Source organism: Stegastes partitus, unplaced genomic scaffold, assembly GCF_000690725.1.
Source record: "Stegastes partitus isolate 25-593 unplaced genomic scaffold, Stegastes_partitus-1.0.2 Scaffold197, whole genome shotgun sequence".
NCBI lineage: Eukaryota > Metazoa > Chordata > Actinopteri > Pomacentridae > Stegastes > Stegastes partitus.
Genome location: NW_007577928.1, coordinates 604,600 through 624,858, shown reverse-complemented (window position 1 = coordinate 624,858; position 20,259 = coordinate 604,600). Strand labels below are relative to the sequence as shown.

The 20,259-nt window shown below is 39.9% G+C and overlaps 3 protein-coding genes across 4 annotated transcripts in view; all 3 read left to right on the top strand.

The window, feature by feature from the left end:
* Positions 1-6,610, top strand: part of ptpra (protein tyrosine phosphatase receptor type A) — a 29,728-nt gene extending 23,118 nt beyond the window's left edge. Inside the window, exons 18-22 of the mRNA XM_008280537.1 lie at positions 120-254; positions 828-953; positions 1,110-1,261; positions 1,638-1,773; positions 2,669-6,610. Coding sequence (XP_008278759.1) covers positions 120-254; positions 828-953; positions 1,110-1,261; positions 1,638-1,773; positions 2,669-2,743 — 624 coding nt within the window. The 3' untranslated portion in view covers positions 2,744-6,610. The remainder of the gene's footprint in view (positions 1-119; positions 255-827; positions 954-1,109; positions 1,262-1,637; positions 1,774-2,668) is intronic.
* Positions 6,611-9,638: 3,028 nt separating this feature from the next.
* gnrh2 (gonadotropin-releasing hormone 2) lies at positions 9,639-10,348 on the top strand. The gene is made up of 3 exons (XM_008280536.1): positions 9,639-9,783; positions 9,893-9,976; positions 10,123-10,348. The coding sequence occupies exons 1-3, from the start codon at positions 9,649-9,651 to the stop codon at positions 10,159-10,161; spliced, it is 258 nt and encodes an 85-aa protein (XP_008278758.1). The 5' UTR covers positions 9,639-9,648; the 3' UTR covers positions 10,162-10,348.
* A 1,376-nt stretch (positions 10,349-11,724) lies between these two features.
* zmat1 (zinc finger matrin-type 1) lies at positions 11,725-18,547 on the top strand. Of its 2 annotated transcripts, none has more exons than XM_008280534.1 (7): positions 11,725-11,870; positions 14,397-14,497; positions 14,611-14,694; positions 14,960-15,095; positions 15,240-15,527; positions 16,296-16,386; positions 17,036-18,547. In XM_008280534.1, the coding sequence occupies exons 1-7, from the start codon at positions 11,732-11,734 to the stop codon at positions 18,024-18,026; spliced, it is 1,830 nt and encodes a 609-aa protein (XP_008278756.1). In that variant the 5' UTR covers positions 11,725-11,731; the 3' UTR covers positions 18,027-18,547. The 2 variants fall into 2 exon arrangements, with proteins under 2 accessions (XP_008278756.1, XP_008278757.1); XM_008280535.1 differs by lacking the exon at positions 11,725-11,870 and adding an exon at positions 12,569-12,648.
* The last annotated feature ends 1,712 nt before the right edge of the window (positions 18,548-20,259 follow it).

The following is a 20,259-nucleotide window of genomic DNA, read 5'->3' as shown; positions in this document are numbered from 1 at the left end:
GTGTTTTAAGTCTACCTTTCTGCCTTCTTTCTCTCTCTCTCTGTTTATTTTGTGCCATTCAATCTTTCCTCTTTTCCCTCTGGACCTCACTTTCTGCCCTCTCGTCCATCTGGTCACAGGGCTACCGTCAGAAGGACGCATACATGGCGAGCCAGGGGCCCCTGCAGCACACCATAGAGGACTTCTGGAGGATGATCTGGGAGTGGAGAAGCTGCTCCATAGTCATGCTCACTGAGCTGGAGGAGAGAGGGCAGGTCTGTGCGTGTCTGTGTGCAGTTACAGACACCAGTATTAGATGTCAGGTCAATAACTGGCTAAAATAGAATATTGATATTAGGGTCAATGCTAACTGGATGCTACCAGTCTTGTGTAACATGACGATAATCTAAGCAAAACGACTTGATCTGAATCTCGTGGTTTTCCAACACATCTTCATTTCAAATCTTTAATAAAATGTGTTGTATATTGTTAGATATCCAGATGTCCTGATGGCTTAATGCTACAACAATTAGCAACTGTTATATCTGTAAATCTTTAATAGCCAGAATTACAAGTTTAAAATCCAGTTAATTTCCAGCAAACATGTTGGATTTGGTGTCAGTTTCCTCCTTTGCTCATATAATTAATGATTAATGAATTGGATTAAGTTTCTCCCTGCAATAAGCATAACTGTTTAGACATCTGGCTACTTTCAGTGCATACACACAGTAGAAATTAGAATAGATTTAGGATGTGATTGACATTTTGGATTTCCTGGATATTTTCAGACTCCTAACTGGTCATCATTAAGCTTTGTTATCTGACTGTGTCCCTCTTGTGTCCTTTAGGAAAAGTGTGCTCAGTATTGGCCCTGTGATGGAGCGGTGGTCTATGGGGACATCTCCATTGAGATAAAAAGGGAGGAGGAGAGTGAAAGCTACACGGTCCGTGACCTCTTGGTCACCAACAACAGGGTGAGAAAGGACGCAGTGGAACAAGCAGAAGCTCCGCATACAAACACACGGATGACAAAAGCATTCTCTACTGCTGTTGTGCTTTTTAATGAAGAGATTGTCTAATTATCATTGCATGCACTAATCACTGCTCTTTTTCATCATTTATGTTTTCAGGAGAACAAGGCTCGGGCAGTGCGGCAGTTCCATTTCCATGGCTGGCCAGAGGTGGGCATCCCCACTGACGGTAAAGGCATGATCAACATTATTGCTGCGGTGCAGAAACAACAGCAGCAGTCTGGCAACCACCCCATCACTGTGCACTGCAGGTAACACATTACACACACACACACACACACACATTGCCTTCTCAACTTGTGTGTACCACTCTAAGGACATGTGGGGAAACAAATGCTTGACATGATGATCGTTGAATAGATTGTTTTTGTATTATTATTGCACATGGAAATGTTCCTGGCAATTATATGTGTTGGTGTGTGTCTGGTAAGTTGTTGTAGCTATCAATCCACTCAGAACACTTGTTGTCTTCTTCCTTGTCACATTTCAGCTGCTCACAGAACTGTTGCTTCTTCTGTAACACATACAGTTACAACAAAGCATCTTGTTTGTGGTTTCTGAACATGCTGACAGCAGTGTGCATACTGAAGGTTAGACTTTTGCCTGTGTGTGTGTGTGTGTTCACAGTGCTGGTGCTGGCCGGACGGGGACTTTCTGTGCATTGAGTACAGTTCTGGAGAGGGTAAAGGCAGAAGGCATCCTGGATGTCTTCCAGACAGTGAAGAGCCTGAGACTGCAGAGACCCCACATGGTGCAGACACTGGTAAGGGACCATCAAAGCTGGACTTTGGTTTTTCTTTTCTCACAAAGCCTAATAAGCAGCTAGCTTACTAGTGTGGCTATTTTGGGAAGGGCACAGAGAGAAGATGAGATATGTGCTTTACTCACATTTACAAAAAGTGGGTGTAATATTTTTTTCCAAGAACTTGTGATTTCCTTTTGGTCAAGATTCAACCAAGAAACCAGCAGTTTGATAATAACTACAAAGACTTTATGTCCACTGCTTTTGTTGTGTTGTTTTTAACAGTTGCATTTGGGAGTATTGGCTGTAATTTTTTTTTATGTTTCTCACCTCATTGTGTCTGTTGTCCCTGATTGCAGATCTGCAAGGTTTATATTATTAAACAATAACCACTAGTAGCACTGAGACCTAATTCCAAAACCTAGGAATTACTTGCCAAGAGTATTAGCTTAGCTGGGTTGTGTTAGCATAAAGCCTCGAAATCTAATCATTCCAGAGGTAACCGAATCTACATATTTGATGTTTGGTTTTTATGAAAATCAAACTGCAATTTACTGTTCTAAGGTGAGCTTCCCTCATGTTTGCATAAAGACAGGAGAGGTGCTAATCTTTTAATCAAACACTCAGCAGACAAGAAAGGAAACTTTTTATTTTTTCAACTATTTGAGAAATTAGTTTTGGTTAAAGATCGCAGTGATGCAAATTCAAATTGGATTTTTTTTGTAGAGGGTTATACAGATTTGCTTTGATACTATAAATGCAGATTTGTTTAACTGTGTAGTTTCTCCTGTGCTGTGCTGGTGTTTGTATTGTAAGTTCTGATACAAGAAATCAATGATGTCATTGACCAAGTGAGGAACTGAAGTGTCACAGATTCCAGCTGATGTGTGGCCATGTCTTCCCCTCCCCTCCCCAGGAGCAGTACGAGTTCTGCTACAAAGTGGTCCAGGAGTATATCGATGCTTTTTCTGACTACGCCAACTTCAAGTAGGGACCTGCCATGGATGGATGGATGGATGGATGAATGGATGGATGGATTTCCACATACACTTCATGCAAGCATATGCACGCACCAGAACACACACATACAGTACATTGCCATGCAGAAAGCTGCATATTTCTATCTGATGGATCTTTTAAAAAGACTCATCACAACTTGATCTGCGGACGGGATGAACTGCCCGGTGGAAAAGGGAACAGAGGTCTCCGCCCGAAGGACAGGGCAGCGCAGCGCAGTTGGACACAGAAAATAACTGAGATGCCTTCTTGAATATTTTGTAATGTTGTTAATACGGCCCTTCACCCCTATTTTGCTTTCCATCTTCACTCCCCCCCATATGTATATATACTTACTGTGTTGCATTTTATTGCTTTGGTTTTAGACACAATTTTGAGTTTGGCTGCATTTTCGGGTGGCACCTGTAATGTATTTTATTGGTATATATATATATATAAATATATAAATATATATGAATATAAATCTAATGCTTTGATGGCTAATGTACAACATCCAGAGTCAAGGTAATGATGTTTGGATTTCTTTCTTCTTTTTTTTTTTACTTTTTAGGGACAGAGACTTAAAACATTTTTTGACTTTGCCTGAGCCACAGTGTAGCGACGTGTGTGTGGTAGCAGAAGTTTCTACATTCACCGACAAACCCGGGACTGTTTTTCACTCGCAGACATTCATACACATACACAGTCCAAGTCATTTGTCTTTACACAAAAGTCGGTTGCATCTACTTGGCAAAAAAAAAAAACCTTGCAATTTCTCTCCGTAACGTTTATGGGGTTTAAGGGTAACTCACGACTGGAGAACACACGGTCTCTGTGATGTAGCTCATAGTCTCAGGTTTTTACACACAAACATACACACTAAATACCAGGAGCCATTAATTATTTTTGGAGCATCTGTGTGTGTGTTTGTTTGAACTGGAGCATAAGCTGGCAGAGAAGACTCGGTGTGTTTTCACATCTCCCCATCTTCTGTCTGCCGAGTGCCAAAGTCCTCCACTCATTTGGTTATGTAGCTGTGGAGTCTGAGAAACTCCACCAACCGCGTTCAGACACTCAGAAGAAGAAAAGCCGTTTCACTGTCCGAGGATCAGTAATTAACACACTCCTGGATTACAACAGGAATTTTGGAAAGTTTAAAAAAAAGATTTTTTTTCACCCCATACAGTCGAGAAAAATGAGTGTTTTCTGAAGATTTTGTCTTATATTCTAAGGTCTGTTACAGCATCAGCAGCAGCAGTGTTGATCAGGTTAACGAACCAAATTACAAACAATACAATTAACTCCATTACTGCAGCATAGAAATCAACGTGATCAGGTTGATTTTGTCTACTCCATACCATAGAAATCAACGACTCCCACGCGCCCAGCTTCTTTCTTTTTCTTGTTTACAGACACACATCAGTATTTCATGTAGATTGTATTGAGTATTTCGTTTCTGTTTGGGTTTCCTTTGAGTCTGCTGGGATTAACGGTCATTTCTCTTTTTTTTTTTTCTATATTGTCACTATGTCGTACGGTCGCTCCTTTTAAAGAATGATTCCTCTTTTATTTCCCACCATGAATACTGATGCCGAAGAATGTTTCTTTTTATTCAAATGCTGTTGCTAACATATTCCTCAACAACGGATACATTGTTACTTTCATAGAAGAGGTGTGCCATTTTGTTTGCTCTGATATTCTTATTTTTTTTAAACAGATGTCCTGTGAGGACCCTCAGACTTGAACTACAGTGTTTTTATTTTTTTTTGTTTCGTTTTTTAAATCTTATCCGGGGTCACTATTGAGGCCGTGCCCTTTGTGATTGTAATAAAAGATACATGATGTCAGTTAACCGCAGGGCTTTAGGTCAGTCCTAATTTCAACTCAGTCAGCTCAGGAAATGACTGAAGCCAGGATTGTTTAAATTTACAAATTGAAGAATCTCACCTTGTGTTTTATCGCCACGAGTGGTTTTAGCTCCCAACACAGTGGGGTGAGGGGAGGAGGGGGCGCAGATATTATCCCTTAGCTGGATTTTAATAGACTTTATTGACATGATATTAAAAATATTTTCTTCTAGGAATTTTACTTCAATCTTTCTTTATGTCAAACTTTGACTGAAAAAAAATCACCCACACTTGTGCATAATTCACGTTACACTAACACTCCCGTATGTCGTTACTTTAATGAAAGGAAGGAGCACAATCAGATTTAATTTATTGATGGTAGTTGTCACTCAAACGTACACGCTGAACTTTGAGGAGGGGGGGTGATTGCGTCAATGTTGATTGTTTGAACACTCATGCACTATTTGCACCAAAAGCAAAGCCCTTAAAAGTACAGAGCCAAATAAGAGACGAGGTCAGAATGATCACATTGGCCTTGATTTGAGAATTCTATTTGAACTCTGGAGCAGCTCTTTTTCAGGTCTCAAAGCCACCGGGGGGGTTAGGCCTCCTGTCAGGCCCCCCCTGTGTGGACTTCAAGTAGCAGATGGTTTTAATTGACCAGTCACTGAATTTGATGGCTGTTTTGTGCATCATTAACTTCATTTCAGGTCTTCTTTCGTTCCAAAGCATCACAAGTGCCCGCACTATTAGTTATGTGCCATTATGTTCCTCATTTATTTACATTGTCACTTACTGGGTCTTTAATTATTAGAGGAGGGGACGCTTAGCTATTCTGTCTGTGCTTAAATGACATTGTTTTTAATGTGTGTGTGTTAGCATCGTGTGATTTGCAATGTCTCACTGCAATCTGAAAGCAAAACATGACACTGTGCCAACCCACGAGACCCACTATTGATGATAACTTAACAAAATAAAAAGAAGTGCCTCAGTGGTAGGTTTGCAAAAACGAATCAATTCTCCAAACTTTGTCTGAAATATGTGGTGGAACCGTTGTCATCCTTTACATTTCTTAACCCACCTGCATTTTCTCATCTATCATCTAATCAGACTAATGACTTTTTGTCTGGCGAACGGACACCAGGACTGGCTCAGTCATCTTTGCTTTCACATTCCCTCTAGTTACACATAAATGTGGATTTCTCGATTTGTGCAGCTCAGACTAACACTGGGGCCCCTCTCTATTGAATTCCCTTTAAATTTAATGGCTTCATTTCATTCCATATCAGATGAATGTGGGCTCCATGACAACTAATCAGTCGTGGATGCCTAAATGTCCCCCCCAAAAAATCGCATCTTTTCTTACCAAGGGAAACCGATTGTCCCTGTTTTGTCCCTTTATTCCTGGAGCTTTGCCCCCAGTGGGGTGTTTTAAAAGCCCCAGCAAAATCATAAACTTCTCCAAGCCTAGAAAGGGAGACTGCAGAAAACTAGAGTTCAACTTCCCTCTTCTTGCTACCTTTATGTGTCTTTTCTGTCTCTTTTCCAGCTCCACTCACTGCTGTCCACATATTGCTTTGTTTCCCTCTTTCACTTTGTCCTTGGACCATTTCCCCCCAGTGGTCAACGCCCACTCCCCTTTTGTACATAATGTAAGGTTATTTATATTTCATTCCTGTCTGCTGCCTTGCTTCTTTTTATTTTCTTCTCCCCCTTTTCTTCTGTTTAAAAAAAATAAATAAATAAAAAAAAAAGATGTAAATTGAACTGTATCGGGACCATTTTGAAATGTATTACAGATGTTTTGTTTTGGCCATTTTTAATTTGGTATAATTGTCTTAAGCAAATCCTATATTTTAATTTGCCTAAGTTTGTTTCTAGTGTTTTGTTATTCAACATTTGAATATATGTATATATAATTATATATATGATAAAATTATATATAATTATATAATGCCAAATGGCCTTTCTAAGCAAGATACTGTTCAAACCTAATAAAGTGCTTGAGATTTTAACATTCGTCTCTATTTATCATGTCTTTAAACAAAACATAAACCACAGGAGTGCGGTCAGGGCGCATGTGTCGGACACATCAGATGTGATGATCTGTCGTCCAGAAGATGTATTATATTGGTAATATAGAGTATATAGATACACTGTATACTGTGTGTGTGATACACTATATTTTAATTCATTTCAAATGTGAACTTGTCCTTACCCAAATATTGAAAAGCCAAAGAGCTGAAGTTACTGGACCATTGGACCATACAACAAGTGGTTCAGATTAGCATAAAGCCTGTGAACCAAGTGTGCCTCATAGGACATGTAGGATCCTGTGATTTTGAAGCTTGAGCCACACTGGAGACTCATAATCTGTCTGAAAAGTTCAACTTAATACACTACTTAGAGACAATTATTTTTACTGTCAGGTGTGATCTTCAGAGGTCCATATTTAGACAAGGTTCATGTGACTTAGATATCAGCAAAAGATTTATTCCAGTCTATATGTACTATATTCCATAAAGGCTTGAACAAACTCCACACATGTTGTTGTCTGTGAACATGCTCAGTCATCCAGGTCATGGTTGTTCTCGTAGATTAATCGTAGCAACTGGACTTGCTTGAGTTCCTTAAAGACGTTCCACCTCTCATCCAAGAGGCTTCATCAGTTCTGACTGACCAGTTGGGAAATCCAGACACTTATATCCTTAAGGAGCCACTAACACCAGAGTTTCGGTTTCAATTGGGGGGTTTGTTGCTCCTCCATTTGAGGTTTTAAAGGCATGTTTTTTTGTTTTGTTAGTTTGCGTATTTTACATCTTCCAAATGATACCATTTATCAGAACCAGAAATTGCATAAAGATATGTTTCAACTTGTCAGTGATCATTTAGCATGTGATGTGTGCCAACATGGCCAAAAATGATGTTAATATTTCAATCAAAATCTCTTAATTCTCCTGTGATTTCCTAAAAGGTAACTGACGGGTAAGTCTGGAGCCAGGCGTCGTGTCTGCCCGGTGATGGATCTGATGAACTGAGTCTACAACGACCACGTCACGCTCTCAGTCACTTCCTGAGAACGAATTGGCTCTACATCTAAAATTAAAAAGTAAACATATTTTCTCCTGTAATTATGTATGTACGGTCATTGGCCTTGTCGGGGATCTGCTGTTTGTTCCCATCACCTCGACTGAGAGGTCAACGGGGGGCAGAGGGATGATGGATGATGGGTCACAGTGGGTCAGCAGGTGAAACAAATAGGAAATGATTTCACCCAAACGGACATGTATGTAAATTCAGCACTTTTAAGATGTTCTCATGAGTCTTTGTGTAGCAGAAAAAAACCCCCAGAATGACAGTGTTTGCAAGGATATTAGTTAATTTAATGCATTGAATTATTTTCTGCTCATGTCACTATTTGAATGTGCAGACAAGCATCTCAGGGGTGTCAGCGCTGTTTGTCAGTGATAATTGGAATCTGCCTCATCTTCTGCAAGTCTTGTCTCCAGGGACAGTTCATTTCACCCCTGGGACCAGAGGGACCAGAGGGGTCAGTGATGGGTGGGACGCACAAGGAAGGATGATGGAGGTGTGTGTTAGGAGGAGGGGGGGCTTTTTAGGTCCATATAATGAGGAGGAGAAAGCCAGTGTAGAGAATCTCTGCAGTGACATACCTGTGAAGCTGCTGTGAGATAAGTTTAGCAGCTGGTCCACTGAAGGAAAAGGAGGGTGATCTTCTGCAGGGACGTTAAGGGCAACTTGTATCTATAAGGTTGTGAGTGCTGAGACTAAGGTAAGACGACTTCATTACACCTCTACATGGCTTTGCTGAACTCTTACAAAGGTTACCTGATGGATTAATGTGACTTAAAAATCAGATTTTTCAAGTATTGTTCAGTTGTTTAACATCTGGCTTGAAAACTCTGAATATCTTTACCCTGTAATTAGATTGAGGAAATGCTTTATTTAACCCTCTGAACCCCAAAACCTGCCAGTGAATGTAACAATGTATTTATTTATTTATTTTAATTGCGTAAATGGCACTATTTGACGTAGCAAGACATGATCATTAAAGTTTTTCCTTTTTGATGGTCCTTGAATGACTCGTGATGCGCAGTTCTGTCAAGACAATTAACCAAATGTCAGCTTGAAATTTCAATATTTCTCATTTATTCTACCAGATTCTGCACCAAACAAACAATTTTGCGTAAAAATTTGAATGAAAAAGTCGAGAGTGGCTCAGCTGCAATCGACAGTCACGTGACAGAAATTTGTGGAAACAAATTAGAGAGATTGAGAGCAAAATAAAACTGATCAATAAAACAAATACAGCACGGGCAAAAAAAAAACAGCATACAGAGCAGCAGGTTGTTGGCAAGGTGGTGAGAGATACATTCAGCATGGTGAAATATGAGAGATAATGTGCAAAGTCATGTGAAAAAAATACTTAGATTGTAGAGGTTGTAAAAATGTTGTCACTTAAATATCTATGGCATGTGGAGACCCCATTTTTCCAGTACTGCTAACGCCTGTGAACACTTGGAAAAATGTTTAATTTTTTTTGTAAATGAATATTCAAACTAATTTAATAGTTTTAAATTTTTTTAAAAAAATATGACATCATACGCAGTGTTTTTTCCGATGGAGGTACAAGACTTTAAAGTGCAGAAAAATGAACCATCAGTGAGTAAAATCGTGACAATAGCATAAAAATGCCCAGAAGTTACTTGAGGTTCAGAGAGTTAAAAGGGAGTAAACGATAAAAGTACTGATGTTGATGCAACATTGTTTTAAATGCAATCACATATTTGGACAGTTAACTCACTAATTTCATTTTTAACTATCATATGAGACCAAATGGGAAACTTATTTTTCAAATTTGCAGTAAAATACCTCAGTCCAAATATTACAACTCATCATTATTGTATCATACCGTCTTATTGCAGAAACAGAAAAATCAAGAACGCCTTTTCAGAATTCGCTCACACTTACGATAATAGCCCCTTATAGTCACACTAACCTCATCTCCATCTTTCTTTTCAGTGGGACTATCATGTGTGTATCTCGGCTGGTTTTGCTGCTGGGGCTGCTTCTGTGTGTCGGGGCTCAGCTGTCCTACGCTCAGCACTGGTCTCATGGTTGGTACCCCGGAGGCAAGAGGGAGCTGGACTCCTTTGGCACATCAGAGGTCGGGATCTGTGTCTGCGTGCATCATTTTAGTCATTCGCTGAGCCAAATAAAGATACGCCACTGACTCTTTTCTCACACTCTGAACCTCCCTCCTCTTTGTCTCTCAGATTTCAGAGGAGATTAAGTTGTGTGAGGCAGGAGAATGCAGCTACCTGAGACCCCAGAGGAGGAGCATCCTGAGAAACATTCTTGTAAGTGAAGATGTGTTATGTAGTTTGATTTCAATTTGACTTCCTTTTCTTTCTGTCCCACATATCTACACACTGGACATTACAACAAAAAAGCTGCTATAGTGTGTATCAGTCTAATGCCATGCTAAATAACTCTCTTGTCACAGTTGGATGCCTTGGCCAGAGAGCTCCAGAAGAGAAAGTGACAGATTTCCATCTCACTAAGCTTTTCTACCTGGTGACCCTTTTCTTCTGCATCTTTGTCTTGATTCTGTGATCCTGTGGTTTTATTAGTTGTTTTATTAGTTTCTCCAGCATCCCAGTTTGTTTCTCTGTAGAAAACAAATGTGGAAATTACAATGTCCCAGAATAAAGTATCTATTTTGATATGAACTTTTTCTTTTCATTTTTGCTGTCCAAAATTGTATGTGACAAATAATGTGAATAGCAAATCCATCCATCCATTATCTACACACCGCTTAATCCTCACTAGGGTCGTAGGGGGGCTGGAGTCTATCCCAGCTGACTTAGGGTGAAGGACACCCTGGACAGGTCACCAGTCTGTCACCGGGCTACACTTAGAGACAGACAACCAAGCACACTCACATTCACATTCACACCTACGGACAATTTAGGAAGCCAGAGAACCCAGAGAGAAACCACTCTGCACGGGGAGAACATACGAACTCCACGCAGAACGATCCCGGGTGTCCTCACCGAGACGCGAACCAGCGACTTTCTTGCTGCGAGGCAACGGTGCAAACAACTGCTCCACCTTGCAGCCCTGAATAGCAAATGCAGAGTGAAAAGCATATAGGAATAATGAGTGATTTATGACAGCTGAAATCTAATGTTTTGGGTTTTAGTGTTTTGTTTGGAAATCTCAGTCACTGTGATGACTTATGTGAACTGAACTAATTTAGGAGATGCCGTTTGAGGAAAAACTTATGGAAAAGCAAATGGATATTGAATAATTGAATAACAAAATAATTGAATTATTTGAATTTGAAATACATTTTACTTTCATCAAATATAGCTGGAGTAAATTCAAAGTAAAATGGGAAAGAAAGAAGGAAAATAGCACTATTAATACTATGACACTCGAAAAAGAGGAAATTCACAAGTAATGTGCACATTGTAATATAACTGAAAATGCACTGTGTCGAATATAATGAGGATAGGGTCCATTTACAACAAAGGGTGGGGGACGGGGGACGGGGGAGGAGGCCTGAACAAGGATTGGATTTCGAATTCTTCAGAAACTGCGGTCTACACGTCAAGAAGACGACGAATGCATACCGACAAAACATTAAGCCTACAAAAAAATATATAGAATTAAATGTCACCACTGCTAAAAAAAAAATTTGTTTAATAAATGACATAAAGGAGGCTGATGGTAGTTGAACTTACTTCTTTAATGCATCTATGCACTTTGGAATTTCCATTTTCTTCAATGTGTCAAACATAGAAATGTATGAATGACTGGTTCTCTCTTTGGTCATGTGCAATGGTTTGGAGGGGAAAATGCTTTGCAGGCCAAAAGGGGTGAGTTATAAAACCTCCTGGGTGTGTCTAACCGGATAACAGGCTATGCAGTGAAGAGGTAGGACTGGTTATTTCAGGTGAAGCGAGGTGCTTAAACTTGTAATTTTGACACACTATTACAGTACGGTAGGTGGCGGTATTGACCTATGAGCGGTTTCTACCTAAAAACAAATAGAAGAAGAAGACGCTCACCACTCACTGCGCATGCTCCAAGTAGCTAGGGAAAAAAAGATGGACGACACAAGTGTCTGTACTCCGCTAACTGCGGAGTCAGACGCTTCAAATAACACTACCAGTTCCCCTAACGCGGCTTCTCTCACAGATGCTGACAAAGTAATAAACACTAAAACAGACATTACCCAGGTTGAAGGTGAGTTGTGTCTGGAGCGTACCAAAAAAAATTCAGCCGTCTGTCGCCCTACCTACCGAGCCGACGTTAGCTTTTTAGCCAACCGGCTAGCCAGCTCATCAATCCAGTGAGCTTGTTAGCCTCTTAGCTAAATGCGCTAACGTCAGCTGTCTAACGCTAACGAGCTGTACCGTGAGGGGGGTTTTAGTGTATTAAATCGTAACGTACAGGACTAGTAAAGTGTATGGCCCCAAAAAACTCTAGATTTTTTTACCTTTAAACCAGCTGGATAGTGAAACTACAAATATAGGTAGATCCGGAAATTAACTTGGTAGCTAGTGTCTGTGAAGTCAGGTCACACCCGTAGCAGCATAAATTATCCACATACCGTAGTTAAGGTTAGCTGGTCGGATAGTGAACTGGTTTTGAGAGGTCACAAAATAGCTGTATACCATTTAGTAGTTGACTTTTTTTTTATTTTAAATCTCATTCGACAGTAGGTTGAATTCCGTCACTCAAAGCAATGCAGTGAAAAATACACAAGTGGCAAACTTATAGGAAATATGTGTGCTAAAAGGTAAATGTCGTCAGTTTGGTTGTGACTTTTAAAGGAACATGAGCAGACTAATGCTACATTAACTATCTGGTCCCTCCATGTGGTGGCCTGGCTTTACCGATAGAATTTTTAAAAATATTGTGAAGTTAAGAGTGTAACTGGAACAAACACATACAAGACATATTCTGAGACAGTACCTACAATCTCTGTTCTCTTGTTAACTGCTACTGTGACTATCACTTGGTAAGTACAATATTTGTCATGTATCAGCATACATGGGTATTTTGGGAAACATCAGGGTGTGTACATATTTTAATTGGAGCTCTACATTATTTTACGTCACTATTTCTAGTGTGTAATTGTCTTAAAATACTGCATAGGCGGTACATGACACACTATGTGGGATGTCAGTATTGGGACTGGACATTTTGAAAATCCTTTACTCTTGGGACATTTTTTGTTATTGCAGTTTTTTTATATATATATATAAATTGCTAAATGATGACAAATGTTCACCACAAACATACCTTTCACATCTCAATACATGGTTACTGATTTTTTTTTCTTCAATCGGCTGATTGAGTAAAATAGAGATCATTCACCTTTTCACCACCACTTAAAAAAAAAGCACATTTAACAGTCATATGATTAGCTCAGTACAACACTCCAAAACAGTTCATACATCAAATCAAATAATTCAAAACGTGATGTAAACCTGTTTATTATCAACAAATATGTACACATTGATTTTCACATCAGTATGTTGGTTCATATTTATGGGTGTCATTTTAAAATTGTTTCTAAAAATGTCAAGGTGAGCACAGGTCGCAACCTGCGACTTCACAGTTTTGGAACAATAGCCACACTTGTAGACTAGTATTTGCCTTAAATGATTAGTTTATTGCATGAGTACTGTATTGACTCAGTGTTGTTGCACAATGTTGCATATTTATCAGTGTTAAATAATCTTTGATTGTATCACAATGTTTTAGAGAGTATTAAATGCTTTTTACTTTTATAAAAACCTATGTGATACCTTTTCCAGCAAGTGTTTCTTATGAAAAAAAAATGCACAATGTCTGTTTTACAAAAAAGAAAAAGATGCAAATTATCAGTAATTATTAGTGAAAGGTGAAAGTGAGTGGGGTTATTGAAGCACTTTAAGTGTATTTTTGTTGTTTTGATTTTTATTGAGTTTGGTCATTTTAGTGAGGCGACATGTTTTTCATGATTTCATATACAGGATATATTTAATCGAAGTTATGAAGGGCAAATTGGCCATTCTGTTTCCTGCCTTCTAAGGTTGCGTGACTGCAGCATTGGTGAAACATGAACCTGCTTCAGGCCTTGAACAAGCAGAATGGAGGCAGTCAAGCATGAAATCACAATTTCTAATTCGGTAGCAACTGTGTGCTTCATACCACGACAGGAGGCTGGTGTTGAGTGGCAGCAGTTAAAATGGGCATTTTTACAGCATGTAGGTGGTTCAGAAAATCTAAAAATGAAAGTATCTCTGAGATTATCACTGTCTCAAAGGAGAAAAAAAAGTGATAATTGATGTTAATTACTCTAAAAGTAATGCTACATGGTTTAAAATTGTGTGTAAAGTGGGCGGTTGCATGTTGAGTTTGAGCCTGCATGAAGTTCAGTAGAGTTTATACATTTACAAGTTCACTTATTGCTGTGATAGTACTGAATGCATCAGAGGAGAAACTGTTTTCTGTTTGTTGCGTGATACAGTGCAGAATTCAGAGTTGATATGAAAAATTACTTTAAATGTTCATTTAGAGATTCACCACATCCTGACAATGCTCATCTGAAATTCTGCATTTCACATTAAAGTGAAATATATTTGAACATTTTTTCAGTTTCCAGAGAAAATACAAGTTGATTTGGACAAAAACATCTTCCAAATGAATGTAATGGTTTCTTTTAATTGCCTTTTATTTGTTTTTTTATACTTAATCTTTATTCACTTTTCTTTCCCACAGGAGACAAGAGTGAACCACTAAAGGGTCTCCTCACTGACGAGTACTGCCACGTGTGTGAAGCTGTGCTCTTGTTTGAATCTCAGCGGCTGTCCCACTATGAGGTGTGTGTGTGTGTGTTGTTTTCCAGAAACTAGTATTAAAGCTCTGGCACAGTTTTCTGTACCACAAAATCTGGTGGTTTCATAATAATGCCTCACATGTCCCCTGACTGCAGGGAAAGAAGCATGCTCAGAAAGTCAAGGTGTACCTGCAGGCCAAGAGAGCAGAGAAGATGAACAAAGAGTCTACAGGACCTCAGGTTAGTGCTCAGCTCCAGATTTTACTTTTTACTTTAGGTGCAATCTTTACCTGTAATGATAAAAAAAACTCATGCTTTACATCTATAATAATATGGAATGAAATATGAGAGGCATAGAGAAGTCTCCTTCAAAAGATGTAATGTGGTAGAGCTGCAATAGTCGAGGACATATTCATTTTCCTCTTTTTTGTGTTCAGTTTATTTACTGGATGCATCTATGTGTCTCTCTTGACCAGCCAGTGTTGTGCCTGTTTTTTTTTAACAGTGGACCATAACTACGGATAAAGACCGTTTCTGTGAGCTGTGTAATATGGTGTTCAGTTCCCACGTGGTGGCAAGATCACACTATGAAGGCAAAGTCCATACAAAAAACCTTCGGAAACAAGGCCTTCACCTACCAGGCGAGTGTGGGTTGTGTGATGGAGAAGCATTGTAGTGAATTCAACAGTACATTCTATTCACAGTTTGATTCTACTGCCCATTTCTGCTTGATGGCAGAAGAACAAACACAAATTAATGTGAATTGATTCTCGTTGCATCTATAGAAAGAAACACAGAGGTGCATACTTTGCCGAGCCTCGCTCAGGATCCTGATCATTCTGAGCAGAAGTCGTCCCCAGAGGGTGGTACGGAGCATCTTCTGGACCCAGCAGCCACCACGGCTACTACAAGCACAGAGGTGGATCTAAAGGACCCTAACAAATACTGTGCCCTCTGTGCTGCCTCCTTCAACAATCCCCAGATGGCCTTGCAGCACTACAATGGACGCAAACACCAGAGGAATCAGGCCAGACAGGAGCTGCTCAAAGAGCTGGGAGACGACGCACAACAAGGTAACACGGGGACTTTTCTTTCAGCAAACAGTCTAACAGAAAAGCATCAGATCCTGCAGGAATTCAAGATTTAAGCTCATTTCATCATCACGTTTTGTGTATTTTAAAGCCAGCAGTGACGTGAAGAAAATATTTCTTGGCTCCCATTTGTTCCTTTAGTGTCTCGTTAGACACACTGATCCAATCGAGGTTCAAGGTGATAAATAAAATCAATAGAAGCTGACAACAGCCCAAAAGTCTGATACCAGGACATAAACAAACAACAGAAGAAAACAAACAACGCATTAGTGCCCAGAAATGCAAAGTGATAAACCCAGATGAATTTGAATTTGCAAAGCTTTCTAAAACCGCACTGACATTTGAAACAAGAAATCCCCTCATCCATGACCATTTCATCCTGTCACAGGCAGCAGGTAGGGAATGAGAAGGTAGGCATTAGCTTGACAGCCTTGTTACAATAAACTGATGCTGACAAGACTGAGGTAGTCTAATTGTAGTTATGCTAAACAATAACATAGTAAAGTTTCAATTAGTTAGTGACTGTTTTCAGGAGTTACGCAGAATTTACTGTCCATTTAATGTGGCTGGTTTTTATTTTCAGCTGTAGGCTGTGTACTGTTGTTTTGCAGTAAATACATGGAAATTAGTTAGAAAACATCTCGAATTAAAAAACAAAAAGAAAACGTGGTCGTATATCTGAGTGCTTATAAGCCATCATTTGATCATTTATACCATTTGTCTCTCCTTTCTGCTCCCTGATGTCTCCAGCTGACTCCCTGATGTGTCACATGTGTAGTCTGCAGTTTAACTCTGTGGAGATGTACCAGGCCCACATGCAGGGAAACAAACACCAGATCCGGTAAAATTAAGCATTTCTTTGCTAAACACATGATGTCTCCCTCGTATCATCATTTTTGCTGCATTTAAAATTAAATCTCTGCTACACTGCCCTTTAATTTTCCGATTTAGCTCTTTGTAGTGTGTCCTAGATAGATAGATAGATAGATAGATAGATAGATAGATAGATAGATAGATAGATAGATAGATAGATAGATAGATAGATATTAAAAAGTGTAAATACAGTATAACAATAGAAATAATACTAAAACTGTGGGGTACAGGATTATTGGGTTTTGTTGCACAGTTGAGCAACTATAAGGTCCTGTTTTGGTTTATCGTGTGGCTCCTACATAGACAAAGGAGGTTAGCAGTGTTCACTACAAGCATCAGTAGGGTAAAGCTGCAGTAGTCAGTAGCTAAACTAGATCTTCTTTTGTCATCCATGCAGCGGATGCCATATTGCTCTTTTTGTGCTGGATGTGCAAGAAGCGGGTATTTTGACAGGTTGAGTTACCCTTAGGCACTATGTTGTGTAGTGAAACACTGGTTCTCTAAGTTTGTTATTCTGCTCTCTCTTGGATCAAAAACACCTCATACGACTTTAGTGTGACATCAAAGTACATGTGATTGAACAGCAGCTTGATTGCAGTTTATATGTTCTTTCCCAGGGAGAAGAAGGTTGTTGACCTGTGCAAATCCCAACAAAAAGTCTACAGCACGTTTGCAGATGAACTGGCAGATTACATTCAGGTGCAGAAGGCTCGTGGAGTCAAGACCAGTCAAGTCCTCCCTCAGGGCGATACACAGAAAGAAGGTGAAGATGATGAAGAAGAACAGGAAGGAATAAATGAGGGGGGCATGATAGAACCGAATAAACTTATGCACAACCCTCCTCCCACTTCCAACCCTCCTCATCCCTCCCGCCCTGGTTGTTACTACCCAACTGAAACGTGGCATCCCTCATATCAGGGCCCGCCCTGGGCATCCCATGGCTGGAACTACAACTACCCTCCCCCAGTCCTCCCACACTCAGGTTCTCCACAGTTAGCCAGTCGGCCCATAAAGAGAAGGAAGCACAAAAAACAGTCAAGCTCCTCATCATATTCTACCTCGTCATCAGACTCCTCCTCATTTTCCTCCAGCAGCAGTAGCACAAGTGACAGTGATGACAGTGAATACAGGCGCAGAGAAAACAGGAGGATTAGAAGATCCAGGAGGGAAAGAGGCGGGAGGGGAAGAGATGTGGAGTCTGACAAGGAGGAGAGCAGGAGGAGGAAACGCCGGAGGAGGGAAAGAGACAACGCCTCAGAAGAGAGGAGAAGAGAGCAGTCTGTGGAGTCAGAGGAGGAGGAGGGGAGGAGGAAAAAGCTCAAACATCACGGCAAGCGGAGGCGAACAGAGAAAAAATCCCCGGAAGAGAACTTTGAGGCAGAAAGTAGAGGAAGGGTGACGGACAAATTGAAGCCAGAGGACGTGACGGAGAATAGAAAAGAGACTGAATTACATATCCAGGCTGAAATTAATGTTGAGCAGCGGGAGGATGAACAGGATGAGCAAGCCAGACCCAAATGTAGGAAAGAGAAGAAGAAGACGAAAGGCAAAGTAGACACAAGGACAGAGGAGGAGAAGCTTTGGGACGACTCCATTCTGGGTTGTTAGACTCGGAATAGACTGAACATTTTAGAATTATTATGAGCATGACATGGACATTGAAATGTCAGATACTGTGCATATTAAAGTTATTGAAGTAAACTTAATAGCAGTTAATTAATGCATTTTCATGATCTGCTCTGATAGCCTCAAAGTGTTGTTTTCCATTGGTGTGCTAGCTGGCTAGCCATGTCAGTATTTGTAAGGAATGAATGTACTCCCCTTTAAATCAGTGTGTTTGGAGGAGTTTCAGTTTTACTTTTCACTACAACATCTAATAATATCTTTAACTAAATTAATGTATACAGCTAATTGTTGGCTGTAGTGTTTAGATCTCTTATGTTCTTGCCTTTTATGTGAAACTATCCTTAAGCCCTCTTAACAGCTTAACACATGAGATTGGTAAATTATTTCTATTATGAACGTGTGCTTTTGGTCAGGTTGTGATCCCTTCAGCAGTCTGTGGTTGGCGCTGTTGAGCTTTATTCAGCACATCAGTGAAGCAATTAAAAGCCCATAGATGTTGGAAAGCTTTGTCACTGCGTTTCTTCTGAAGCTCAGCGGGCTTTCATGCACGGTTGCATTGTTTAAAAGAAGTCATTTAGAGATGGAGACGTTCAGCGTATGCAGGACACGTGGAATGATGAGCCTGTTGCGTGCGCCGAGTGTCTGCAGTGTGATGTGTGCACGTTTATGTGTTATGGATGTATGTGCACATCCAGACAACACATGAAGTGTTTGGGGTCATACAGGTGCAAAGTCTCAAATGAGCACAGCGCTTTACAAAACCTCAGAATTCAAGTTCAGAAGCAACATGTGATGAACTGAAAAAGAAAAAAAAAATCATCTTACAGTATATATGAAGGAGATCGAAAGGAAGAAAATTTTACATTCGCAAAGTGTAACTCAAAATAAATGCTGTTAGAAGCTAAAACTGGCAATCTAAATGTCTGCAAAGTCACTAATATGTCCAGATAAGGTAACACAATGCTGACTTGAGTCTGTGACCCACTGCTTAAACTAGTCCTTGCATTCACAGTATTAAATTTGTGGTGACATTCTTGCACAAAATGACAACATAGACACTCGTTAAATCACTCAGCTGTTGACTTTCCGTCAGAGAGGATAAGCAGAGCCGATGCAACAAGCTCGCTCTTCATCTCACCTGTGAGTGAAGCAGTGAATTGTTTTTTTCCTGACCGTTTTCTCCGCAGCTCAGGAGACTTTTTAATTAAGTGATTGTTGAGGAGGTGTGGCCCGGGTGCCAACCACCAGCTTAATGATGACAGTACACGCTGTTCAAAATCATCAGAGATAGTAAAATGGAGAGTCCTGCCACTTGAAGAGTCCTGTGTAGAAACCTATGAGAGCATGAACACACTCCTCCTTCCGTAAGTCAGTCATCTGCTTTATAACACAGAACAGGCCAGTTTAATGTTACACTGGCTTGCATGGTGTCTTTAAAGTGTCTGCATGTGTGGTGGAGATATAAATGCTTTCTCAATCATCTTTTGGTGCAAAGTCACCAAAGCATTTTTTATCAGATTAGACTGCTGAGTTCATACATGCATTTGTCTTGTTAGCCCAAAACAACGGCCTAGAGGTACTAACAAGATGGCTGCCAAGCAGTGCGCCTTGCTGTTGGAATAATTCTGTTATGATCCAATGATCTTTGTGAAAAGTCTGAGTTAATGCTAGAAATGTTGATTACCTCTACTGAACTTTGACAAGATATTCTTAGCGGGTAGTATAAGGGTTTGGGGTTTTTTTGCTACCCGCTAAGCATCTTGTCCTTATCTCAAAGATCAATAGAGGTAATGGACATTTACAGCTTGCCTTGATTACAATTGGTGCTGCCAAGTAGAATTAAGAAACATCTTACAGACTGCCCCTTGAAGTGTTAAAAACAGTCCGCCATGCCTTTTCCGAAGACTCACCTTTGTCATTCCAGTTTTGTATGAATTCAGTTTTGTTTTTTTGTATATCAACTGGGTTTCGTGTGGACTGCATTGTAAAAAAAAAAAAAAAAAAAAGTGCTATGAGAATGTCTAGTTACAACAGCTCATGTGGCATTACATGGGGCTTGTTTGGCATCGGTAAAATAGAAAAAAGCAGAAACGTTATGAATTTGTCACGAAAATACAAGAAGAGTTCGGAATGAAACAGCTTCCTGATGCGTTTTAAAGCTGCTTATCACTGGAAAATTCAAGTGTCTTCTGTTAGTAGACAAGTTGATGTCTGC

What these genes read in the sequence shown, in the direction of transcription:
- gnrh2 (XM_008280536.1), top strand. Translation starts at nt 9,649, where the DNA reads ATGTGTGTATCTCGGCTGGTTTTGCTGCTGGGGCTGCTTCTGTGTGTC. An exon ending in ACTCCTTTGGCACATCAGAG is followed by an intron (nt 9,784 to 9,892) that starts GTCGGGATCTGT and finishes TTTGTCTCTCAG; the next exon opens with ATTTCAGAGGAGATTAAGTT. An exon ending in GCATCCTGAGAAACATTCTT is followed by an intron (nt 9,977 to 10,122) that starts GTAAGTGAAGAT and finishes CTCTTGTCACAG; the next exon opens with TTGGATGCCTTGGCCAGAGA.
- zmat1 (XM_008280534.1), top strand. Translation starts at nt 11,732, where the DNA reads ATGGACGACACAAGTGTCTGTACTCCGCTAACTGCGGAGTCAGACGCT. An exon ending in AGACATTACCCAGGTTGAAG is followed by an intron (nt 11,871 to 14,396) that starts GTGAGTTGTGTC and finishes TCTTTCCCACAG; the next exon opens with GAGACAAGAGTGAACCACTA. An exon ending in ACAAGGCCTTCACCTACCAG is followed by an intron (nt 15,096 to 15,239) that starts GCGAGTGTGGGT and finishes TTGCATCTATAG; the next exon opens with AAAGAAACACAGAGGTGCAT.